The sequence below is a fragment of the Bos indicus genome, chromosome 2 (assembly GCF_029378745.1).
Source record: "Bos indicus isolate NIAB-ARS_2022 breed Sahiwal x Tharparkar chromosome 2, NIAB-ARS_B.indTharparkar_mat_pri_1.0, whole genome shotgun sequence".
Classification (NCBI taxonomy): Eukaryota; Metazoa; Chordata; class Mammalia; order Artiodactyla; family Bovidae; genus Bos; species Bos indicus.
In genome coordinates, this window is record NC_091761.1 from 71,170,921 (window position 1) to 71,197,109 (window position 26,189).

Here is a 26,189-nt window from a genome sequence, read left to right on the forward strand (position 1 = left end):
AGTGAACAGAGCTGATGGTAAGATTGGGGGCCCCAGAAAGAACAGTCCACCCAAAGGCGTTTGCATGCTCATTTGATAAGTTGTGCCCAACTCCTTTGCAATCCCATGGACTGTAACCTGCCAGGCTCCTCTGTCCATGGGATTCTCCAGGCAAGAATACTGGAGTGGGTTGCCATGCCCTCCTCCAGGGCATCTTCCTGACCCAGAAACCAAACCTGCATCTCTTATGTTTCCTGCATTGGCAAGCGAGTTCTTTACCACTAGCACCTCCTGGGAAGGCCATCCATCCAAAGGGCAGTCATCCAAAGTGGCCACTGTTCACACAGTAAAAGGACCTTTGGGGGTCCAAATCATCTTTTCTTTTTGGCTGCACTGCACAGCATATAGGATCTTAGTTCACCAGCCAGGGACTGAAACCATGCCCCCTGCAGTGGGAGCAAGGAGTCCAAACCATCAGGGAAGTCCCTGATCTTTAGGGATGTTCCAAACCTCCCCCCCGCCCCCACCTTTTTTTTTTATTTATGGCTGCACTGGGTCTTCCTTGTTACGCACACATGGGCTTTCTCTAGTTGTGGCAAGCAGGAGCTAGTCTCTAGTTGCGGTACTTCTCACTGGTGGTGGCTTCTCTTGTTTCTGAGCTCGGGCTCTACAGCTCGGCTCAGTAGTTGTGAGGCACCGGCTTAGTTGTTCCAAGGCATGTAGGATCTTCCCAGACCAGGGACTGAACCTGTGTGCCCTTCATTAGCAGGAAGACTCTTAACCCCTGGTCCACCGGGGAAGTCCCCCAAACCTCCCAAGTTTTGAATTGACAATTTTTTTTGCTTTTAACATGTCTACAGACTGAGGTGGTAAGTGGCCAGACTCCCAGACCATGCTGGCTCAAAGTCTGGAAGCTACCTCCCACTCCATCCCTCTACTCCCCCAGGGAGACCATACCTCTCTCCTTTACCACTCCTCTGGACCTTCTGAGGGAAGGGAAGTCTACCTTCCTTGTAAACATCAAATCTTATAAAGTGGGTGGTAGGATATTGCCTGGGCTTCCCCAGGATTTAGGTGAAGCCCTGTCCAAACCATTTGAATTCTTTTGTCACCATTCGTGCTCATGATCAATTCCTGGCATCTAATTTTGCTTTTTGGACACTTTAATGTGACAGGTGAGGTACACTAATTAGGAAAGAGCACCAGTGCATTTTGGGAAGGGACGGGCCAGCAGTCTGCTCTATATAAGCACCTGGATACGTCTAGTGTGTCTGGTTAGTGGAGACCATCCCCTAGAGACTAGTGTCTCAGCGTGTGTGCTGAGAAGTCCAAGGTCCAAGCCTGCAAAGAAGATGCTAGAGGGACTTCTCTGGTGGTCCTGTGGTTAAGACTCTACGCTTCCACTTCAGGGAAACGGGTTCAATCCCTGGTCTGGGAACTTAAGATCCCCCAGGCCCTGCGGTATAGCCAAAAAAAAAAAAAGAGAGACAGAAGGTGCTCGAAGTCTCTCTCACTCTGCCTGGAAATATGCAGGTACTGGTGCCCTGAAGGGGTACCCATTTTTAAGGGCAGACTTGAATTTAGAAAGGGGAGACCCTACAGAAAGACCATCCTCCGAGCCCACCTACATCACTCCCTTTCACCTTCGGACAACATGGCAGAGAGGTGGTTCTGATATACAGGGATGCTCAGGTAAGATGTCTGGTTCCTGCTTCATTCATTCATCCCTTCCACTGGTCAGTTCTGTCCCCTCGCCCACCTCCCGTCACCATCACTGATGCCCTGGGCCTCTCACACCTGCTGCCCTCCTGGCCATGGGGGACGTGCTATAGAGTAAAACCCCAGGGCAGGCAGAGAAGCCCCTGGGCCACTAGAATGCAGTAAACAAAGTCTGTGTTGCAATCAGGCACCCTGGATGAGGCCAGAATGTGGGGCTGGAGCTTGAGGAAGAGAAGGCAAAGTGCAGGGGAGGTCTGGCATGGAGGGGATGAGGAGGGGGCTAGGAGAAGAGGAAGACCCGGTGAGTGAGGGCAGAGTCGTGGGGAGATGATGGGGAGGGCAGGGGTCAGGCAAGGGGGCTGACCCTTAAGGCAGGTGAGAGTTGGAGGGACCCGACATCCAGGCTTAAAGCAGGCAGAAGTAGTCATCAGCTTTGACACTGTCCAGTGAACTAGGCAACTCCTAACAGACTCCCCAGTATTGCCTCTGGGTCTCCCTGGGTATCTGCCCCACCTCATCTTGTAGACCCTGTGCCCCAGCTCCTCAAAGGAGAAAATCCCAGGGCAGGGGCCTACTAAATGTCAAAGTGGAGCCGCCTGTCCCATCTAAGCTTCCTTGGGGTCAGGGATCATTCCACACTCTGTGCCAGGCAGTTGGCTGGACTCTACACACCCACTGCTCCCGTCCACTCCCACGACCCTCACAACACCAAGAAGGATGTGTTTTCCCATTTGACAGAAAGCTGAGGCTCACAGAAGAGAAGTGATTTGCCCACAGTGCATCTGAGGCTGCTTCATCAAATAGCAAGCTGTATGGACCAGTCCCTGCTCTTGCAATGGGCATGCAGGGGTGAGAGACCTAGTGCTAAGGTTGTGTGTTGTGTTTTAGAGAGGGAAACAGACAAGTAGGGAAGTTTAGCTAATGATCAAGAGAATATGAAGGTCTACAGCATCGTAAATCAACAGTACTTCAATAAAAAAAATTTTTTTTAAAGAGAGAGATAATATATACAAAAGAAAAGAAAAAAATACAAAAGTAACAGGCTCAAGTGTTGGGGGTTGGTCCTTCTTGGTGTTGCGAGGGTCATGGGAGTGGACGGGAGCAGTGGGTGTGTAGAGTCCAGCCAACTGCCTGGCACAGAGTGTGGAATGACCCCTGACCCCAAGGAAGCTTAGATGGGGCAGGCGGCTCCACTTTGACATTTAGTAGGCCCCTGCCCTGAGGTTTTCTCCTTTGAGGAGCTGGGGCACAGGGTCTACAAGATGAGGTGGGGCAGATACCCAGGGAGACCCAGAGGCAATAGTGGGGAATCTGCTACTCTGGCTGGTGAAGTCAAAGGAAGTCCTTGAAGAGGTGACAGCCTGTCCAGCTGTCACCAGGGAAGGCCTGTTACACCAGGGGACCATGAACATAGGAAGCCTAAGACTGGACAGAGCTCCCCACTCAGGGTGCCGGTGGGCACATGCACCTGGAGCCAGCCAGGAGCATGAGGCTCCGAGGGTAGAGCAGCCAGCAGCCTCATGGGCCTTGGGAAGGAGGGAATGGGAAGCTGCATGTAGGGACAGAGGAGGTTGAGAGGGGAGGCAGGGAGGTCGAGAGTGGAGGCAGGGAGGTCCAGCTGGAGGCTGTTAAACATCATCCACATTAGAAGTGCTGGAGCCTAGAGCTGGAGACATAAGAGGATGGTAGGGACCAGGATATGAGGGAACAGACAGGAGAAGGATGTGGGCCTGAACTGGGGAGGCTGGGGAGGAAGCAGAAATGAAGGGGAGGCAGATTTTGACCCTAAAACCCAAGCATCTTACCCCAACAGGAACTTTGTCTTTTTCTTCTTTGTCTCTGATTAGCCAGGACAGTGGAAACACAATAGGTATACAGTTAACTCATCCATATATTCAATATTTATTGAGCTCCTACTAGGTGCCTGTTGCTAAAGTTGAAGCTCCAGTACTTTGGCCACCTGATGTGAAGAACTGACTCATTGGAAAAGACCTTGATGCTAGGAAAGATTGAAGGCAAAAGGAGAAGGGGGCGGCAGAGGATGAGATGGTTAGCATCACAGACTCAATGGACACAAATTTGAGAAAACTCTGGGAGATAGTGGAGGACAGAGGAGCCTGGCATGCTATAGTCCACAGGGTCACAAAGAGACAAGATTTAGCAACTAAACAACAACACATGTGCCTGGCTCTGTCCTAGGCACCAGGGATACAATAGTGAACACGGCAGAGTCCTTGGCCTCTTGGAGTTTACACAGTGGAGGGAGAGGAGACATGTGTGGGGGGTAGGGGGTGGGAAGGGGGAAGCGAAAAGAGGACAAAGGAGCTCTGTTTCAGACTAGGTGATCACGGCAGGGGGTGAGGTGGTAGGTCTTAGATGTGAGGATTTTGAGGAAGTACGTTTCCGGCAGAGGAAGCAGCCTAGAGTAAGATGGTCTGGAGGTGGGCGGTACTTGCTGACTGAACCGGTTGAGTCATTAAATGATACCTGTGCCCTTGCCTTGGAATGTTCTGTTATAAGACAAGTGCCTGAGTCTTTCTCATCAGACAAGAGTGGTCAGAGGGGCAAGTGGGGGCCACATCCTTGCTTTCTTTATACTAGTCCTCTTTCCCTGACACTGGCCAGGCCTAGAAGTAGGACAGGTGGAGAAAAGGCAGAGAGAGCCAAGCAAGAAGGTAGCTTCTCTGCTCTCCCACCACTCACGCCAGGCTGTTCTGGATTTCACCCCTGAAGGGCCCACCCTCTCATTCCCCCGCACCTCTGCCCCTGCCAACTCCCTCCTTCCACCCCGCACTGGGAAACACTGCCCCTCCAGACAGTCACCTCCTGCTGAGTGGATTGTCAGCCTCTCACTGTCTCACCTGGGAATGCAGTGGGCACTGCCAAGCTGCTCTGCTCAGACCTGGTGAAACCATGCAACTCAGGTTGGGACTTGAACCCACGTGGCCAGGACTCGAACCCAGTCAAAACCCAGTCTCCCAACTAAGGTCACACACCTGGTTTCAGGATTTGATGAAAGTTCTTCATGTCTCATCACAGAAAGAATTTGGTGAGAGACAAAGTTATAGGAAAGAAGTGGATTAATTTCTTCTTTCTTAATATATATTCTTTATTGAAGTATAACTGACTTACAATGTTTCAGGTGTACAGCAAGGTGATTCAGTTATACATATACACATATATTTTTTTTCTGCTTATTTTCCATTATAGGTATTGACTATAGTTCCCCATGCTATACAGTAAATGTTTGTCGCTTGCTGCATATCTATTTTTTTAATTAGAAATCTAGCATTCTATTGGAGAAGGCACTGGCGACCCACTTCAGTACTCTTGCCTGGAAACTTCCATGGATAGAGGAACCTGGTAGGCAGCAGTCCATGGGATCGCTAAGAGTCGGACACGACTGAGCGACTTCACTTTCACTTTTCACTTTCATGCATTGGAGAAGGAAATGGCAACCCATTCCAGTGTTCTTGCCTGGAGAATCCCAGGGACGGGGGAGCCCGGTGGGCTGCCATCTATGGGGTCGCACAGAGTCGGACATGACTGATTTGACTTAGCAGCAGCAGCAGCAGCATTCTATTCATACTGTCCAACAAGTGGAATCAAAATGACATAATTTTTTAGTCAGGCAAAAATTCATAAGCTTTCTAAAATATGTATTATATATACTACTTACATATATGTATATAAAAGCTTTTATACTATGCTTGATAAAGTCTTGAGAAAGAACATCAAAAAGAGAGAGAGAGAGAAAGAGATGGAGAAGCTAGAAAACATAAACTAAACAAAATGGGAGCACTGAATATGAAATAGAAAAAGTGAAAGAAACTAGATAAAAGTAAAAAAGTGTCATATAGTCCAGTCCTTGGCTGCTCATTAGAAACATATCTGGAGCTCTGGAGAGAAAAAGCAATACCTGGGCTTTTTCTTTTTTTCTGGCTTTTTTTTTTTTAATTCCAAGATAATTCTGATATGCATCTGAATTTTAAAAAGTGATTACAGGTTTTTCTATTAAATGATAGTTTATATAGGGTTCTACTATTTTTCTGTTGACCAATCATGAAACAATGGTATTAAGTGACTAATAGTTACATAATCACAATAGTAAAAGACCTTTATCAATTTTCACAATCAGTGTGCTCTGCTTAGTCACTCAGTCGTGTCCAATTCTTTGCAACCCCATGAACTGTAGCCCACCAGACTCCCTTCTCTGTTCACAGGGATTCTCCAGGCAAGAATAGTGGAGTGGGTTGCCACGACCTCCTCCAGGAGATCTTCCCCAACCCAGGGATCAAGCCCAGGTCTCCTGCATTGCAGACACATTCTTTACCACCTGAGCCACCAGGGAAGCTCTCACAATCAACAGCCAGACAAAAACATAAAAGATAATTACAATTGCAAGCCATAATGGGAACATGATTAACTTAACAATATAAAATAATTACCTACAATTTGGGGGGTCAAGCAGAGTAATGTGGTAAGTGGAAGTGTATACATGCACGTGTTTTCATCCACTTAGCCAGGCTATGTCTTTTGGTTGGTGCATTTAATCCATTTACATTTAAGGTAATTATCAATATGTATGATCCTATTACCATTTTCTTAATTGGGGTTTACTTTCTGTAGGTCTTTTCCTTCTCTTGTGTTTCCTGCCAGAGGAGTTCCTTTAGCCTTTGTTGTAAAGCTGGTTTGGTGGTGCTGAATTCTCTTAACTTTTACTTGTCTGGAAAGCTTTTGGTTTCTCCATCAAATCTGAACTAGAGTCTTGCTGGGTAGAGTGTTCTTGGTTGTAGATTCTTCCCTTTCACCACTTTAAATATATCATGCCATTCCCTTCTGGCTTGTAGAGTTTCTGTTGAGAAATCAGTTGATAGCCTGATGGAAGTTCTCTTGTATGTTATTTGTCATTTTTCCTTTGTTGTTTTTAATCTTTTATCTTTGTCTTTAATTTTTGCCAGTTTTATTACTATGTGTCTTGGTGTGTTCCTCCTTGGGTTTATCCTGTCTGGGACTCTCTGTGCTTTCTGGACGTGGTTGACTATTTCTTTTCCCATGTTAGGGAAGTTTTCAGCTATTATCCCTTCAAATATTTTCTCAGGCTCTTTCTGTCTTTATTTTCCTTCTAGGGCCCCTATAATGCAAATGTTGGTGTGTTTATTGTTGTCTGAGAGGTCTCTTAGGCTGTCTTCATTTCTTTTCATTCGTTTTTCTATATTCTGTTCCGCAGCAATGATTTCCATCATTCTGTCCTCTGGGCCATTTATCTGCTCTTCTGCCCCAGTCACTCTGCTATCAATTCCTTCTAGTGTATTATTCATCTCTGTTCTTTAGTTCTTCTAGGTCTTGGGTAAACATTTCTTGTATATTCTCCATTGTTTTCCTGAGATCCTGGATCATCTTCACTATCATTATTCTGATTTCTTTTTCTAGAACATGGCCTATCTCCACTTCATTTGGTTGTTTTTCTGGGGGTTTACTTTGTCCCTTCATCTGGGACAGAACTTTCTTTTTCATGCTGACTTACTTTCTGTAATGTGGCTTTTGTTCTAGCCTCTGTGGGACTATGGTTCTTTTTGCTTCTTCTGTCTGCCCTCTGATGGAAGAAGCTAAGAGGTTTGTGTAAGCTTCCTGATGGGAGTGACTGGGTCTTGCTCTGGTGGGCAGGGATTTGCTCAGTAAAGCTGTAATCCAATTATCTGCTAATGAGTGGGGTTGCACTCCCTCCCTGGTAGTTCTTTGGCCTGAGGTGACCCAGCCCTGGGTTCTATGAGCCCTAAGGTAGACTTAATGGCAAACTCCAAGAGGATTTATGCCAAGGGGGAACCTTCCCAGACTGCTGCTGCCAGTGGTCCCATCCCTGTGGTGAACCTCTGCCGACCCACACCTCCACAGGAGACCCTCCAACACTAGCATGTAGTTTTGCTTTAGTCTCCTGTAGGATCACTGCTCCTTTCTTCTGGGTCTTGGTGCATGCAAGATTTTGTTTGTGTTCTCCCAGTCCTGTGGAAGTCCTATATTCAAATCCCTCTGGCATTCAAGGTCAGATTCCCTTGGATTCCCAGTCCCTATGTTGGTGCCCCAGACCAGGAAGCCTGACATGGGGTTCAAAATCTTCACAACAGTGGGAGAACTTCTTTGGTATTATTGTTCTCCAGTTTGTGGGTCATCCACCTGGTGGGTGTAGGATTTGATTTTATCATAATTGTGCCCCTCCTACCATCTTGCTGCAGCCTCTATTTTGTCCTGGACCTGGGGTATCTTTTCTTGGTGGGTTCCAGCATTCTCCTGTCCTTGGTTGTTCAACAGCTAGTTGCGATTTTGGTGCTCTCGCAGGTGATGAGCACACATCCTTCTATTCCACCATCTTGAACTGGAAGCCTGGAAATTCTTTTCCAGTTTCTAGAGACTGCTCTCATTCCTTGGCTAAGGGCTCCCTTTCATCTTCAGTGCCAGCAATGGTCTCACTCAGACCTCTGCTTCTGTCAAAACATCTCTTCCTCTAGAAATGGATTTATTTAGAGAAAAACACATTCCAAAGACAGAGTGTATGGGCCATCCCAGAAGGTGAGAGCAGCCTCAAAATGTGTGATTAGCTTTAATGGACTGAGTAATTTCACAGGCTAATGAGTGGGAGGATTATTGCAACTACTTTGGAGAAGAGATTTCCAGGAATTAGATTATCATCCACTTTTTGGTCTTTAATGGTTGGCTTTGGAACTGTCATGGCACCTGTGGGTAAGTCATTTAACTAACGTGTTACAGTGAACATATACTAGGCTCAAAATCTAGTGGAAGTTGGACTTGTCCACCATCTTGGAACCATTTGCTTCTAACCAGTTTATGTCATGTTCTCAGGCTGCCCTACCCCCTTCCCTTCTGTTTCACTGGTGCCGTGGAGGGATCTTGGAAACCCTGGTACCCTCTAATTCAAAGGAAGGGCCACCCAGGTGACCAGACTGGATACCTGGTCCTTGGCACAAGCTCCACCTAGACTTTGACTGTGTCTTGGGCCGCATGCAGCATATGGGATCTAGTTCTCCAACCAGGGACTGAACTGGTGCCCCCTGGAGTGGAAGCATGGAGTCTTAATCACTGGACCATCAGTGAAGAACCTGGGCTTTCTTATGACCATAAAATGATTGGAAGGGGACCATCACTTCCTCATTATTATCCTTAAGTCATTTCTGCTTCTCCAGAGATCTTGCTGACAAGACATGTCACTCTAATTTCCACTGATTCAAGACTTTCTATTCTTACCAAAAAAGCATAACAGGCAGCATACACACAAATGTGCCTGATCACACACAGAATCTTAGCAAGCACAAAGTGGGCGATAGGTTAAGGGATTTGACAAGGTGTCTTAGGCAGTACTGGAATCAGACGAACATCCGACAGGGAGAAGGGGGTTGGGAGCATTAAGTGAAAATACCCTTGGGTAAACTCAAGATAGGGGCTTCCCTGGTGGCTCAGATGGTAAAGAATCCACCTGCAATGTAGGAGACCTGGGTTCCATCCCTGGGTTGGGAAGATCCCCTGGAGAAGGGAATGGCTACCCACTCCTGTATTCTTTCCTGGAGAATTCCATGGACAGAGGACCCTGGCAGGCTGCAGCCCATGGAGGTCACAAAGAGATGGACACAACTTAGTGAATGAACAACAACTAAAAACGTGAGTGAAGTCACTGGGGGCTACCTGCCTGTGTGAATGAGCCAAATCATTTAATTCACCGTACTTAGTTAAGGGGCTTCCCTGATGGCTCAGATGGTAAAGCGTCTGCCTGCAATGCAGGAGATCCGGGTTAGATCCCTGGGTCAGGAAGATCCCCTGGAGAAGGAAATGGCAACCCACTCCAGTACTCTTGCCTGGAAAATTCCATGGATGGAAGAGCCTGGTAGGCTACAGTCCATGGGGTCGAAAAGAGTCGGACACAACTGAGCAACTTCACTTCACTCAGTTAAGGAGAAAGGAGATCTTGCCTTACCTTAAGGAGAAACCCCCTCCTTGTTTATCAACACACACCTTCCTACAACTGAGAAGGGAGGGGAAGGTCTTAGTGGGAATTTACCCTTTTGGGGGCAGGGACTTGAGAACTCTAGCCTTGTCAAGAGTCCAGGAAAAACAATGAGTTTTGTTTTGTCCTGTTTGCTGTTTTCTTTTAATACTTTTTTGACCACCATCTGGCATGCGGGATCTTAATTCCCCAACCAGGGATCCATGCCCACTGCAATGGAAGTGCAGAGTCTTAACCACTGCACCACCAGGGAAATCCTTGTCATTTGCCTTTTCGATGGTCTCTGAGGCAGCAAGGTGACTTCCCAGATGGTGCTAGTGGTAAATAACCCACCTGCCAATGCAGGAGACAAAAGAAGTGCAGGTTCCATCCCTGGGTCAGGAAGATCCCTGGGTCAGGAAGATCCCTCGGAGGAAGGCATGGCAACCCACTCCAGTATTCTTGCCTGGAGAATCCCATGCAGAGGAGCCTGGCGGGCTACAGTCCATAGGGTCACAAAGAGTCAGACATGACTAAAGCAATTTAGCATGCATGCAGGAGGTGGCAAGGAAGCAGGCAGGGTTGTACATTCTCCCTTTGGAAGGGAGGGGATATTAGGGTTAGGGTTGTACAAACCCCTTTGGGGGAGACAAAAGTGACACAGGAAAGACTGCCCTGAAGATTCCACTATTTTCACACTTAACTGAGGGCCTGGCAAGACTCTGATCTTTCATGAATATTATCTCATTTATTAACCGTGGCTCAGAGATTCTTGCTCCTTGGAAGAAAAGCTATGAAAAACATAGACAGCATATTAAAAATCAGAGACATCATTTTACCAACAACAGTCTGTTGTCAAAGCTATGGTTTTTCCAATAGTCACGTTCAGGTGTGAGAGTTGGACCATGAAGAAGGCTGAGTGCCAAAGAATTGATGCTTTCAGATTGTGGTGCTGGAGAAAACTCTTGAGAGTTCCTTGGACACCAAAGAGATCAAACCAGTCAATCCTAAAGGAAAGAAAAGTGAAAGTGAAGTCGTTCAGTCCTGTCCAACTCTTTGTGACCCCATGAACCATATCCCACCAGACTACTCTGTCCATGGGATTTTCCAGGCAAGAATACTGGAGTGGGTTGCCATTTTCTTCCCCAGGGCATCTTCCCGACCCAGGGATGGAACCCACGTCTCCTGCATTGTAGGCAGACGCTTTACCGTCTGAGCCACCAGGGAAGTCCAAATACTAAAGGAAATCAATCCTAAATATTCATTAGAAGGACTGATGAGGAAGCTCCAATGCTTTGACCATCTGATGAGAAAAGCCGACTCACTGGAAAAGACCCTGATGCTAAGAAAGATTGAAGGTAGAAGGAGGCGGCGACAGAGGATGAGATGGTTGGATGGAGTCATCGACTCAATGGACATGAGTTTGAGCAAACTCTGGGAGATGGTGATGGACAGGGAAGCCTGCCGTGCTGCAGTCCGTCCAGTCGCAAAGAATCAAACACAACTTAGCGACTGAATAACAGAGACAAAAACAAGAGCCCGGGATCACACAGTACAAGGTGCTGGAAGCCGCAAAGCCCAGGCGGGCGCTGCGGTCTAGACGCCTCTGCCTCCCCTGACGCTCAGGTGGACACGCTGGGGCTGAATCCGGTCCTGGGTCTCTGGCCTTCCGCCTGCGCTGTCCTGGCCGTTGGGAAATCGGTGGCGGGCGCACAGCAATCCTCAGAGCGAGGGAATAACTCCAGGCCTGGACTTCGCGGGTCCGCAGCCCCAGCCTACGCTTCTAGGCCGTGTCCTGGCCTCCCACACCTCCCCGGTGGCTCCTTCCCGCGGCCCTGCTGATTCAGCGTCCACCCAGGGGCCCCGGCGGGGGGGAGCAGCCCCGCCAGCAGCCCGGCCAGCAGCTTGCTGATACCCAGGGCCCCTCCCCGCCCCTCCCTCTCCTCCCCATCCACCGTCTCCTCGCCGCCCCTCCCTCTCCTCGCCGCCCCTCCCTCTCCTCCCCGTCCCCAGTCTCCTCCCCGTCCCCAGTCTCCTCCCCGTCCCCAGTCTCCTCGCCGCCCCTCCCTCTCCTCCCCGTCCCCCGTCTCCTCCCCGTCTCCCTTCTCCTCGCCGCCCCTCCCTCTCCTCGCCGCCCCTCCCTCTCCTCCCCGTCCCGGGTCTCCTCGCCGCCCCTCCCTCTCCTCGCCGCCCCTCCCCTCCCTTCCCTTCCCCGCTCCGCCCTTCTCCCGCCCCGCCCTCCGACCCACCCTGCGCCCCGGCGCCGCCCCCTGAGAAGAAAATTCCCAAGCCGCGAGGGTCTGCCTCAGCAGATCTGCGCTAGGGATCGTGGAGGCAGCTGGCGGGAGTTCGCGAAGAGCCCGGGTGCGGGATGACAGCCCTCGGCGTTCAGGTGAGCGAGCGGCCGCGGTGAGAGCGGTAGGAGTGCCCTGCCAGGGTCCGAGGGATAGTCAGGAAGCCACCTCGGACCACTCTTCCACCCCAGCACTGTTCTGTGGCTCGGTCTTGTCGCTTGGGTCCTTCGCACACCCGAGGCTCCCAAAAGTCTCGGGGTCGGGGGGTTGTCTTACTTCTCTTTGGGGTTCTCTGTTTCCATCGGTTAGGTTTAACAGAAGGGTCCCTCTTAAAAGGGGGCGCTTTGGGGGCAGAGAATGGACGGAATCCACTTGTAGAGTGAGGTTCGCTCCTCAGAGGAGAAGGCATGTCTCAGGAAGCCAGAACTTTCCTGAACCCAGGCCAAAAATACCATCTCCCCTCCGCAAAGTTGACTTTTGGGGGGACGGGGACGGGGGTGGATTCGCTGGGACGCGCGGAAACCTGGAAACAGACTGTAGTGAGGTGAGGGGCCGGCATTGCAGAGATGAGGTTTCCCAGTGATGCGAGGCGTTTGCTGGAGAACCTGCCCGTCTCCCTCCGCCCCTCGGGAGTACAATTCTCCTACCCGGCAGCCGAGCCTCCATAGCAGACGCGTCCCGCCCACGCGTGTCCCGACCTGATGGTCCTGGCGGTCAGAGCCCAGCAAACTCAGCCCGCGAGCGCTCAGAGCGCCACAGCACTGACCCCAGAGCTCCGCCCAGTTTACAGGTGCGGAGACTGAGGCTCAGGTGAAGTGACCTGGAGGTGGCGGCCAGCTCAGCCCCAGAAGCGAGTGAGAGCCAGACTTGGCCCGAACAGGAGAAACTCCACCCACAAGCCGCCCGCAAACCTCCTGCGGCTGGGATTCAGCAGCCCGAGAGCGGGATGCAGCGAGTTACTCCCTACTGTTCTGGGCATAATCTGAAGTCCCGACCGGTCTGCCTCCGGACCTTCTGCGTGGAGGGTGGGATCTGGTGTGGTCCCGCCTCGAAGAGCCGGCGGCCCAGCTGGGGAGAGAACTTGCAAACAGGATTTAGATGGGTCCCGGGAAGTGAGTGCTAGATTAGAAACTGCGACAGGATTAAGGGCTGGGGGAGAGCTTCTTGCCGGGCTGGGAGGGGCAGGAAGACTGGTAGCCAGGTTGAAGGACTTGATTTTTAGCGAAGGATGGAGAAGGGGGTTGGGGGTGGGCGGAAAAGATGAAGTTAAAACCCTGGAGCGCTACTGTCGGCTGGCAGGGCGGGGTTGGGGGCGCGGGCTGTGTTTGAAGACAGTCGCTGACACTTAGGAGCACTTAACACTGAACCACAGGCTTGGGACTGTTCTATGCAGTTGCGGTGTTCAGAACTCGGTTCAGCTCCACCATGAGGGCAGAAGCAGGACTAGTTATCTCCAGGGATAAATAACTTGTCAAAGAGCTAAAAACCAAGCAGACTGGCTCCTGTACCTCTCTGACCAGTGTCCTGGGGTCATGCTGGCGTGAATGGGCTTACTGTTTAGGAAGCTGTAGAAGGGATTTTCTGTGTGGCTCAGTGGTAAAAAAAAAAAAAAATCCACCTGCCCATCAGGAGACCCAGGTTGATCCCGGGTGGGGGAAGCTCATTCCAGTACTGAAATGGCAACCCATTCCAGTACTCTTGCCTAGAGAATCACAGGGACAGAGGAGCCTGGCTACAATCAGTGAGGTCCCAAAGAGTGGGACGCGACTCAGTGGCTGAGCACAGATGGATTTCCAGCTGATGAGGAGAAGGGCCTGACCTGGCCTTGGGCTAAGTGAGCAGTCGGGGGTTGGGGCAAATAAGGAGGGAGGGGTAATGTGAAGAATGAGTAGTGAGCAGCCCAGAGTGTCTACTTAGGGGTGGATGGAATCAGATGGGGTCCTGAGTTGTAGAGGAAGACAGGATCTTGGCAGTGGACTCAGCAGCCCAAGAGTGTCAAGTGACACTGTTCTACAGGTCACATTCAGGGAGCTGGATGAAAAGGGAAAATGCCTCTTCCTTTTTTTTTTTTTTTAGTGGAGCAAGTCCAGGCCCTGAGACTAAAGTGACTTGCCCAAGGTCACAGAGCTGGGCAGGGCAGTATCAGGGACAGGGCTCAACTGCCCTCATCCTGGGTGGTCCACAAACCTTCCACTGACCATGGTGAGGCTCAACTGCCCTCCAGGAGATTTCAGGCCTTAGATGGCTCAAAGCTCAGGTGTGGGGGGCAGTGGTAGGGAATGAGGACTCAAGATACCTTATTATTCCTAATATTAGGACTAGGCTGTGGTAAATCAGGACTGCTCATGTGCCAAGCATCTTTATATACATAATCTCATTTAATCCTTGGGAGTTTTATTGGTGTCAGAGTTTGAATGATGCCCTACTTTGGGATGGGAGGGGGAAAATGACCTGATGTCAGCTGTCTTTCTGAATGTCTGAGAGCCTAAAGATTAAAGTCCAATCTGTGCCCAGGACAGGTGGGGCTGAGCACAGGACGGCATGTGCTTTTTCTCCAGACAGTATGATGTCCAAGGTCAAAAGGCCTCTGGGTGCTGTATTCTTGTGACTTGTTGCCTGCGTCTGGGGTTTTCCCATCCTACAAACTTAACAACCTCTAGGGGTGTTATAACCTCGCGAGGTGCCTTCATGGCTATGCTTTCCTGCAGCGGTCACTAACCCCTACAGAATGTAGATGAGAAACAAGAGTCAAGGGGGCTAATAAACCTTGTTGCAAAGACAAACACCTTTGTGGTTTGTAATCAGAGGTTTCAAAGCTCCCTTGGTTTTCCTAGCAGTAGAGCTAAATTTTCTATTGAAATCCAGTACAGACTCAGATTCCCAGTGGCTCTGGCAGGAAAAAGAGATCTGATGGGTTGAAGTGAGGGGCCCCCTCCCCCTGCTAAGAGACAAGGAGACATGGTTTGAGAACCACAGCCTAGATTCCCTCCTGAATGCTCTTTACAGCACACCAGGCTGCCTTTATGTCTGGATCTGCATCAGTGTCCTTGGGTGTCCCTCAGTCCCCCCCACTCCTTTTCCTCACCATCATGCTGAGCCCCTCACACGATGGCCCAAGTCAGTATTTATTGGTAGCATGCATCCCCACCCCAACCCCCGCACATGATACAGCTGTTGAGCCGCTATGCCAGGCTTTACTGTGACATAGGTCAATGCTCTTGGGCAGGTCCCTTGGCCTCTGTGACAGTTGCCATCTTTGCATACCCCCCATGAAGTTTCCTACTCCACCAGACTAGTTTGTTCCTTTTTTTTTTTTTTTTTAATGAAAAAGCAGCTATTCCTTCTTTTTTTTAAGTGGTGGCGAGCCTAGAGGCTACTCTTGATCGCGGTGCCCAGGCATCTCATTGCAGTAACTTCTCTTGTGGAGCACAGGCTCTAGGCTTAATTGTGGCACTCGGGCTTAGTTCTTCTGGCATGTGGAACTGTCCAAGACCAGGGATTGAATGCTTGTCCCCTGCATTGGCAAGCAGATTCTTATCCACTGTACCACCAGGGAAGTCCAGACTTGGGTTTAAGGGTGAAATGGGATCCTAACTTAGGCAAAAGTGCTGAAAGCAAACAGGATTCTTTCCTGTACCCCTGGGGCTGCTAAGGTGGGCAGGTTAGCAGGCAGCCTGATGTTCCTGCTGGGGCTCTGACCACAGGGTCTCCCAGGAGCGTGGCCTTGTTTTCTGCCCCTCACTGAGGGGGTGGCCCAGGCCTGCCTCTGGAAGCCTCCGTTTGCACGTGGGTAGGGCTGACCCTAGAGTCCCCTTTTGGTTGGTTTCCCTAGCAGTGATCATCACGCTAGTTTTGAGTTTTCTGCTTTGCTTACCTCCCAAACCAAGGTGTAACCTGGGCTGCTTCCACACTCACTGTAAAGGACATAATTTAGGACTGGGCAGGGGATGGTTTAAAGGGAGCTTCGGGTGAAAGTGGCAGTGGTTGCAAACTTGACGTTCATTTATCTCATGGCTCTTGAGCACAGTGCCAGGTGCTAGGGAAAGGCCCTGGCCTCCTGGAGACCTCAGTCTCCGAGTGAGACAGTCAATAATACACAACCACTATTCAGACAGAAATAGGTAACTTGCCAGAACGGTTCCTCTGAGAGTGACCAGAGGGAGTCCCTTCTGCGTTGGGTGGTTACAGAGCTGTTTCAGTCGAGATATGAAGAATGGAGAAAGGGGGGCAGCCAGAAGAGCCTTTCAAGTAGAAGAGCCAGTAGGTGAGGAAGAAAGTTCTAGGTTTGTCCTCAGCATGGGAAGAGGGCCCTGTGCCTGAACAGGGTGGTGGGGAGGATGCTCTGGGAGGGCTTGTGGGCCATCTAAGGCCTGCTACTCTTTGAAGCATTCCTTTTGCTTCTGGGTTGGGGGACTGTGACTGGAGGGTGCCTCGGGGTTGTAACAAGAGACACCTCACTGGGCGCTTGGCCCAGGTTGCCAGGAGAGAGGACAGTGCACTTTTCAGGGCTGAAACCAGAGACTGAAGGGGAGCCCCAGGGACTCCCCTTCCAACCCCAGAAGCTGCTGGAATACTTAGTGGTGGCATGTTCTGGGTGGGGTACAGGCTAAGCCAGACTAAAGGGTAAAGTGCAAACATCACTGAGCACCTGGGTCCTGGCAAGTTCAGAAGGTACAGATTTGGATGAAACTAGGGGAGACCAGGAGCCAGGGGAGGAAACCATCACTGATGTGCTAATAACTCTGTGTAGTGTTCTTGTTTTGCATATAAAGAAACCAAGGCTGCCTGCTGGCTCAAGGTCACAACAGCCAGGTCAAACAGGTTTTCTGACTTCAGGACAGGCTAAAGAGTATAGACAGGCAAATGGAATTTGGGCTTTTTATTCATTATAAAATCATTAAAGAAAGGGCAGGGAACTCTTTACCTGATAAATAACTGGATCCACAGACAATGCTTATAGGTCTTGAATGGAGGGTGGGCCGGGAGCAGGCTGGATGGGAGAAGGGTTCCAGTGGCAGTGGGAATCTGAACCGCATGTTGTGGGTCCTCCCTGAAGAGGCTGGTGGGGTGTGGCAGGGGGCCCTCCCTGACATGTTGCCCCATGCTGTCTTCCAGGCACAGAGGCTGCTGGGCCAAAGGGGGCCCCACCGGTCCTTCTTTGAGTCCTTCACCCGAGCCCTCATCACCCTGTGTACGTCCCTGGCTGTGGTCCTCTCCTCCATCTCCATCTGCGATGGCGAATGGCTCCTGGCAGGTGACCACCTCTTCGGACTGTGGCGCTTCTGCACTGCCTCCAACCAGACGGAGTTGCACTGCCTCCGAGACCTGAGTCAGACCCAGGTGCCCTGGCTGGCCTCGGGCCTGGTTGTGGCCCGCATCGTGGCCACCTTGGCTGTGGTGGTCGCCATCTTTGGCCTGGAGTTTCTCATAGTGTCCCAGGTGTGCGAGGACTCCCTCGCTTGGCGGAAGTGGGCTATGGGCTCCACCCTCCTACTCATCTCATTCATTCTCTCCTTTGGGGGCCTCCTGAGCTTCCTGGTCCTTCTCAGGAGCCAGGTCACGCTCTTGGGCCTCACCCTGATGTTCTGGAGCGACTTCACAGCTTCCTTCCTTCTCTTCCTGAATGGTATCAGTGGCCTGCACATCAACAGCATCACCCACATCAACAACAGCATGCATCCCTGGGGCCTGCCTACAAAAGTTTAGGACCTCCTCCAAGGACATCAAGTTACGGGAAAGCCTGCCTATGAAGGGACTTTTCCAGACTTCCCTGGTGATCCAGTGGTTAAGACTCTCTGGGCTTCCAACGCAGGGGACACGGGTTAGATCCCTGGTTGGGGAACTGAGTCTCACATGCTGTGCAGTGCGAGGGGTGGAAAAGATGAGACTTTTCTAATTCCAGCATGTGACATTCAAATTGATGCCTCTTGGCCTTGGTATGTTTGGGCCAGTGGTCCAGGGGTCTTTGCAGCTGGTCTGCAGCCCAGAGGTCAGGTGGGAGCCTCCATGCCACCAGCTGCACCAGTTTATCCACAGCCATGTTATATAGGATGTTGATTTTACAAGAATAAACATATTTGAAAACCTTTACTTGAACCCTTCCTGGGATGGGAATAGACCAGGAAGCAGCTCAGGTCACTGCAGGTCACTGCAGCCCAGGCCGGCTGCACAGGGAAGCACAGTTCACACCTGTTTTATTGACCTGCTGGGATGTGGGCTGTAGGGTCCCTGGGCCTCCTGGGACACTAAGAGTGAATCATCCTTCCAGCAAAGGGTGTCCACTTAGTGCCTAAGACTTTCTACCACCAGCTCAAAGGGCCTTTGCATTTTCCCTGCTTTAGCTTTGGTCATGCCAGGGAAGCAGAGTTCAGGATTGCTTGCATATAGTAGGCTTTCAAACCATTTGACTTTATTTGAACCCTGCCCTTTAGGGGTGCCTCAAAATCCCAGGATAACCCCCTGCTTCCAGCAGCTGGCTGTCCCTCTGAGGACTCTCCTTGTGAGTACTGCCTGAAGCCCTTCCAGGAGAGCTGCCTAACTTATAATATGTCCTCTTGATGTAGGGACTTCCCCGATGGCTCAAGCAGTAAAGAATCCACCTGCCAATGCAGGAGACTTGATCCTTGGGTTGGGAAGATCTCCCGAAGGAGGAAATGGTAAACCACTCCAGTATTCTTGCCTGGAAAATCCTCATGGACAGAGGAGCCTGGCAGCTACAGTCCATGGTGTTGCAAAGAGTTGGACACAACTGAGCACGTGATGAATGGATCTCTGACATAGCATGTGCATCCATCTTTGGTCAGGGCCAGATAGCCTCAGAGTACCATTTTTGATCCTAGAACACACTCCAGAGAGCACGTATCTGGACTCCACGGGGTACAGGGAACTGGCCAAACCTTGGATAATGATTAACAACCAGCCTAGATACAGGGGCCTGCAGATGAAGGAGACAGGAACCAATGAAGATTTCCACCCTTGCTGGCTGCTTTATACTTTTGTGCATTAAATTGCCCCCTTTTCAGTCCCTTTTCTGCCCAGTAGGTGGGGTTTTTTTTCCCCACCCTCAGCCTATTTCATTCTATACTAGCCCCGAGCCCCTCCCTGACCTGATGAGCTCAGGCCTTCCCTGGTTCATTCTGGCCTCATGAGGTTTGGGTTTCTGCCTGCCAGGTCCTCTTTCTGGGTGCCTATACCTCGTGATTTTTTTTTCTTGATTCGAAGATGCAGAGTTCATAGGGGTCTCTGGAGAAAGTTATATCAACCATACAGGCTGACATGTATTCTTAGCCCTGGAAAATGGGCAAGCTGGCCTTTTCACCCCAGGGGTGGTCTATGAGGTGAGAGAGGGTGACCTCCTTGTCTGCAGGGGTGAGATGCAGAAGTTGGGGGCCAGGGCCACTTGTCCAGGTCACCCAAAGCCAGGACTAGAGCTGGGCCCACCCACCAGCAAGATGCCCTTCCCTCTACTCTGGGGGGAGGGGTCACCTCTGCTTCTGTCCCGAATGCTTTCCCTGAGCACTGCTTTCCCTGAGCATGTAGGCAGTGCTTTGTAAAAAGGTTCAAATATTCAGTCCTTTAATCTTCACATGTCCAGCAGAGAAGGAATGCTGATATGCGAGGGAACTGAGATCCAGAGAGTTAAGGATAAGATGAAAATTCCCAGTAGGACAGGGAGACAGGCCCCCATTCATCCCGACCTGGGAGCAGGGAAGACAGACAGCCTTGGAGCGAGCCTGGGGATTTAAAATCAAAAGTCCTGCACTGAGCTGCCACTTCCAGCTGGGTATCTTGGTCAAGTCACAGGACCTTGGTGAACCAGTTTCTCTTCTGCCCCATTTGCTGCAGTACTACAGATAACTGAGGGCTTCCCTCATAGCTAAGTCGGTAAAGAATCTTCCTGCAATGCAGGAGACCTGGGTTCGATCCCTGGGTCGGGAAGATCCTCGAGAAGGAAATGGCAACCCACTTCAGTATTCTTGCCTGGAGAATCCCATGGACAGAGGAGCCTGATGGGCTACCGTCCATGGGGTCACAAGAGTCAGACATGACTTAGTGTCTAAACCACCATTACCAAAGATAACTGAAAGCAGGAATAACAGGGTGCCTCATCCCTTGTTAGGGTCATTAAAAGGTTCCCTGCAACTTCATCGAGTTGTCTTGAAGGCCCCGGGGTAAGAGCTGGATGGGTGAGTTGCAATGAGGGCTGGGGAGGCCAAGGGCAAGGCCAATTTCTCTGGTTCACTGGTTATTGTTGAGTTGCTAAGTCATGTCTGATTCTTTATGACCCCATGGACTGCAGCACACCAGGCTTCATTATTCCTCACTATCTTCCGGTTCACTGGGCTTCTAAGCTTATTCCTGAAAACTGGAGCAGGGAGGTCAGGGAAGCCCCCTTCTCCAGAAAGTAGCAAGGGACATCATCCTCCACCTTGCGTCTCAAGGACAAGAAGACTGACAAATACCAAGTCTCATCCCAGTTACCATTTATTTCCCTGCCCTCTCCTGGGACCCCTGAACTACTCTTTCCAGGAAACTCAACAGATCTGAATCCCAGGCCCTTTTGCTGTCCCAGGCCCAATCAGTTCTGAGGAATCATCACCACAACCCCACCCCAAGGCCAGGAGGAGGGGTGTAATAGTCACTGGAGAGACCACACGGCATCCGGCAGAAAGGCAGGCTCTCCTACTGCAGTGGTCAGCCCTCAGGACCTAGGGTGACCAGCCTCAGATGACACTGGTCCTATGGGTGGCCCGACTCTGCTCCGAGGTGCTGGCCTTGATGCCGTTGCTGAAGGAGGAGCTGGGGGCCACGGGCCGCAATGGGAGCTCACGGAGGTGCCACTGCCGCCACTTCTTCTGAACTTCCAGCTGCACCTGCCCCCGGAGACCAGGAGTCAGTCAGGAGGGAAGGGCGATCTTTGTCCGAGTCCTGCTTTTTCCACTGGGGCCTCAGCACAGGCTCTGCCACTCCTGCCCGGAGGGCATGCTTTCCCCTCCACTCAGATTTACCATTTTCAGCCCTGACATCCATAGATACTGAGGGGCCCCTTTCCCTTGGGACCTTTCTCCAGCAACCTCAGCAAACCTATCCTGCAGAAGGGGCCTGTGATCGTTCCACAATCTCCAGATGGTCACCTGGGACAATTGGACACGTCCACATGAAGCCACTGTAGCTCAGAACTCATCTAGGGACCAGGGGGCTACTCTTTGGAATTCCCTTTACAACCCCCAGCTGCAGCAGCAAAGCATTTGGGGCTAGGTTTGATGCTTGACTTTTGGAAAAAAATCAGAGGCTACTCCCATTCAAGTGGGGTGAACCAGATGATTGACAGCCACAGGAAGGGTTTGTTTGCATGCAGTACCATGTTCAACTAATGTCAACTGCACGGCCTCTGTGCCAGGAGCCTCCTGATCCGACCCAGATGCTCTGGGCAAGCGCAGAGACTGAAAGTTAAGTGTGCAGCTCCCCCAACCCTGCTCAGCAGTCACACTCTTTGGAGGTCTCTGAGGACGGAGGGGCAGACATTTCACCAGAGTTACTCTCTTTACAGATGGGAAGCCTGAGGCCCAGATCAGGGCAGTGACAGAGGTCACTTATCAGGCAACCAGCAGTCAGCAGCCTCTGTTAGGGTTGGGGTGCCTGCACTTTCCATTTCCTGAATTTGCTGGAGGGTTAGAATCACCTGGAGTGCCTGTTAAAACATTCTCAGCCTCCAGCCCAGACCTAAGGGATGCATTTTTGCCTGTTTAGAAACAAGGTAGGACCCAGCAGTTGTTTTAACGAGGCCTCTGGGTGATTCTGTTGCTCCCGTTAAGTGAGCTCAGACTCCTGGAAGACAGATTTTGAGCCAGGAGGCCCTGGTCTCCCCCACCCACACCATACCCCGCTCCCTGCCACCCTTTCCAGGTGGCCCTTCTGAACCACAATCCAATGACAAGGGAGCTCCCCAGGCAGCAGAGCAACCCTAGAACACTCACCTCCCCATTGAGGAAGCAGTAGAGGACGGCCACCACCAGGCCCTGCGGAGGAAGCAGGGGCAACGGGATTGGTGCGGGGCTCCAGCATTCGGCCTCCTAGTCCCCTGGGGTCCTTTCATCACCAGCCCCAGGCTCACTTCTCCCCATGACTATTCCAGAGCCTTCCCACATTTCTGCTACCCCAGAGGGAATAGGGGCTTCCTCTTCTGGCCTTGCAGTGCACCCAGCTGTGCTGGCATCACCCACACAGACTGAGACTCTTGGGGGCAAAAATGACCCCAGGTCCAGGGAGTTGCCCTGCGCCAGGGTGGTGTCAGTTACATTAAATGCTGCTGCTGCTAAGTTGCTTCAGTCGTGTCCGACTCTGTGCAACCCCATAGACAGCAGCAGCCCACCAGGCTCTGCCATCCCTGGGATTCTCCAGGCAAGAACACTGGAGTGGGTTGCCATTTCCTTCTCCAAGGCAGGAAAGTGAAAAGTGAAGTAGCTCAGTCGTGTCCGACTCTTAGTGACCCTATGGACTGCAGCCTACCAGGCTCCTCCGTCCATGGGATTTTCCAGGCAAGAGTACTGGAGTGGGTTGCAATTGCCTTCTCCGTTACACTGAATAGAGGCTGCTAACTCAACCTCGGTGACCAGGCAGGTCATGGGAATTAGTAAGGTGGGCCATCTGGGAGAAGCAGGGAGCGGTGGAATGTGAGACTTGTCCATCCCGCCCAGAGCTCTGCTCTGACCACACAGTCACAGATTTGTCTTTCTATCTGAGTAGCTATCCCTGTTTAAACCTCTCCAGATTTCCAGCTGGTCCTGCAAACGAGCCCACCCAGGCCCAGGGGTTCACATGGCTGCTCCACCTACTCAGCTCCAGGCAGGATGGGCGTGCCTCAGGTGTCACCAAGCCCTGCTTCTCCTGGAAGGCCTCCCTTATTAAGTCCAGTGACCTGCCTGGTCCCTGCGGCTGAGTTAGCAACTTCTGCTTAATGCAACTGAAGTCTGACAGAGCTCAAGTGCAGGTCTCAGCCAGCGAACAGGAGGCCTGACTCCCCACTCACATCTCCAAGGTCAGAGGCCTCAGGGCTACGTTTGCTTTTAAGTTCCCTGGTGGGGTGGGCATCGTGCCTATCAGGACCCTCCCTCTCCAGCATCCAGACTCCTCTTTTCCCAATGGGATCCCCAGAATCCTGGTATGGAGCCCCCCAGGCAGGGACTCCAGGCTGAGATGCGGGATTTGAGGCCTAAGTCTTGTATGGAACAATGAGCTTTGAACAGGGTCTAGCAGTCTGGATGTCCAGCTCACCTAAGGACCCTCGAAGGCCAGCCTGCCCTTCCTAATAGGCTCTGCCCTCAGGCCTCCTCGGCTGGTGAGCACCCTGCCCCACAGAGGCCTGGGTACCACAGCCCTGACTGCAGGTAGCCCAACCCCTCCTCCCAGTGCCAACCAGGCCTGCTCCTGGCTACTTAAGACATGGACGGGACTCCAAAGAGGGATGAACCAGCCCCTTTATAGTGGGTTTCATACACGGAACTGCTCTGGGATCCCGGCATTCTAACAAGAGTTTTAGAGACAAATTGGAAGGATCTGCTCTGTTGTCTCAGACATGGATGATGTCACACAAAACGGGGACTATGGGGGTGGGGCAGGAACATGTACTCAGGGCAGTGGTTTCCGTTTGGCTGCACACGAGGATCACTGGGGAGTTCTGGCCCAGGTGCACTGTGTGCCCCAAATCCGAATGTCTGGGGTGGGGCCAGCAGCAGCTCTGAAAGAGCCCCAGATGGTTCAAATGGGCATCAATGACTAGGAGTTGCTGTCAGAGAGTGTGAAAGGCAGGCTTTGCAATAAACCAGAGCTGGATTTGGGCCACAGCTTAGCCTATGTAATCATGGCTTCTGGGTTCCAGGTGCTTCACTTAATTCTTGCCAGATCTCTGGAAGGTAGGCAGGGAGGATCCCTGCTTCCAGGTGAGGGACTTGAGTCACAGGTTTTGGTGGGCCTGGAGCTGGAGGTCAGGCTGCTGCCCCTCACTGGACCGGGGTTGCCCAGCATCAGAGATGCTGAGACACAGTCTCTCTGCTCAAGTGAGGGCCGGAGCCCTGGGTGAGGGCAGGTTAGATGTGCCCCAGGTAAGTAGAGGGTGGCCTCCCACAGCCAACAAGTTTAGGAAATACCAGTTTTATACAGTCATTACAAATGCAGTCTCTGAAGAATTTTAGTGAGCTGGAAAAATCTTCATGATGGAATGATAGAGAATTAAATATAACAAGGAGGGTTAAAAAACCATACATCATGATCTCAATTACATGTGTGTAAGTGTGTGTACATGTATATGTCTTCTTGGATAGAAAGGAGACTTAGAAATAAACACACCATTTTAACAGAGGTTATTACATTGGGTTGTAAGAGTTTGGATGAATTTGCCTTTCTATTTTAACTTCTCCTTACTTCCAAATTTTCCTCAGTAAGCAAGTATTTCTATAATTAGGAGGAACTGACTCTGCAACCCCGTGGACTGTAGCCTGTCGGGCTCCTCTGTCCATGGGGTTCTCCAGGCAACACTGTTAGAGTGGGTAGCCATTCCCTTCTTCAGAAGATTGTCTCAACTCAGGGAACGAACCCAGATCTACTGTACTACAGGCGGATTTTTTACTGTCAGCCACCAGGGAAGCCCCTAATAAACTTCAGTCTTTAGAAATATATGACGGTGATAATGGTATTGTGGTTCTGCGTGTGTCCTTTAAGTTCTTGTCTTTCAGAAAGTATATACTAAAATGTTTACGTTTGAAATAACATGATGGCTTGAGTTTGCTTAAAATGATGAGAGATGGGGAGTGGATGGAGGTGAAATAGGACAGGTCACAGAAGGGTAAGGGCTATATGCAGGTTCATTATATTGCTCATTTGACTTTTGTATGTGGAAAAAATTTCCATAATACAGAATTTAAAAAATATTTATTATATCACTATATATGTATAAAATATAATAAAATGATATATATGTTTGTATTTGAACAGTGGTTCTTTTTTTTTTTTAAAAAAACACCCTTAAAGATCTTTTTTTTCTTTGTAAACATTCCTATGGGCTGGAATAAAGCACAAGCTGGAATCAAGATTTCTGGGAAAAACATCAATAACCTCAGATATGCAGATGACACCACCCTTTTGGCAGAAAGCGAAGAAGAACTAAACAGCCTCTTGATGAAAGTGAAAGCGGAGAGTTTAAAAGCTGGCTTAAAACTCAATATTCAGAAAACTGAAATCATGGCATCCTGTCCCATCATTTCATGGCAAATAGATGGGGAAACAATGGAAACAGTGACAGACTTTATTTTGGGGGGATCCAAAATCACTGCAGGTGGTAACTGCAGCCATGAAATTAAAAGATGCTTGCTCCTTGGAAAAAAAGCTATGACCAACCTAGACAGCATATTAAAAAGCATAGACATTACTTTTCCAACAAAGGTCCATCTAGTCAAAGCTATGGTTTTTCCAGTAGTCATGTATGGATGTGAGAGTTGGACTATGAAGAAAGCTGAGCGCCGAAGAATTGATGCTTTTGAACTGTGGTATTGGAGAAGACTCTTGAGAGTCCCTTGGACTGCAAGGAGATCCAACCAGTCAATCCTAAAGGAAATCAGTCCTGAATTTTCATTGGAAGGACTGATGCTGAAGCTGAAATTCTAAGACATTGGCCACCTGATGCGAAGAACTGACTCATCTGAAAAGACCCTGATGCTGGAAAAGGTTGAAGCAGGAGGAGAAGGGGATGACAGAGGATGAGATGGTTGGATGGCATCACCGACTCAATAGACATGAGTCTGAGTAAGCTCTGGGAGTTGGTGATGGACAGGGAAGCCTGGCATGCTGCAGTCCGTAGGGTCACAAATAGTCAGACATGACTGAGCGACTGAACTGAACTGAACTAAAACATTCCTATGGGAACATTTAGGAAAGTACTTTTGGTTTTCTGTTAATAAGCACGTCCCCAGAGAGGAGCCAAATGGCCTTCCATTGGGTGTAGTCTGCAGCCCTAGCCACAAGCCTAGTTCCAGAGACAGGAAGTCCTCATCTATGCAGTCCTGGGTCTCCAGGTTCTCATTGGGGTCACTACCCAATTCTGTCAGCTGGGTCAAGACCTTCCACCCATCTTTGGACAGCCCCGCCCACCTGATAAAAAGGGCCATAGTGAGCCCAACCTTCCCCCATGTTACACGGAAACTTCCTGATCC

The 26,189-nt window shown here is 50.5% G+C and overlaps 2 protein-coding genes and 1 long non-coding RNA gene across 4 annotated transcripts in view; 1 reads left to right on the forward strand and 2 right to left on the reverse strand.

The window, feature by feature from the left end:
• Window positions 1-10,419: 10,419 nt before the first annotated feature.
• On the reverse strand, window positions 10,420-11,590 carry LOC139186394 (uncharacterized). Its single transcript, XR_011569941.1, has 2 exons — window positions 11,017-11,590; window positions 10,420-10,698 (listed from the first exon to the last, which is right to left on the reverse strand). It is a non-coding gene; the product is annotated as an uncharacterized lncRNA (long non-coding RNA).
• A 351-nt stretch (window positions 11,591-11,941) lies between these two features.
• Window positions 11,942-18,073, forward strand: TMEM37 (transmembrane protein 37). The gene is made up of 2 exons (XM_019973897.2): window positions 11,942-12,083; window positions 17,101-18,073. The coding sequence occupies exons 1-2, from the start codon at window positions 12,063-12,065 to the stop codon at window positions 17,689-17,691; spliced, it is 612 nt and encodes a 203-aa protein (XP_019829456.1). The 5' UTR covers window positions 11,942-12,062; the 3' UTR covers window positions 17,692-18,073.
• Window positions 18,074-20,451: 2,378 nt separating this feature from the next.
• Window positions 20,452-26,189, reverse strand: part of SCTR (secretin receptor) — a 75,080-nt gene continuing 69,342 nt past the window's right edge. For both annotated transcript variants that reach the window (XM_070768920.1, XM_070768921.1), the window contains 2 exons: window positions 21,963-22,004; window positions 20,452-20,858 (listed from right to left, as the gene is read on the reverse strand). In XM_070768920.1, coding sequence (XP_070625021.1) covers window positions 20,709-20,858; window positions 21,963-22,004 — 192 coding nt within the window. In that variant the 3' untranslated portion in view covers window positions 20,452-20,708. The remainder of the gene's footprint in view (window positions 20,859-21,962; window positions 22,005-26,189) is intronic.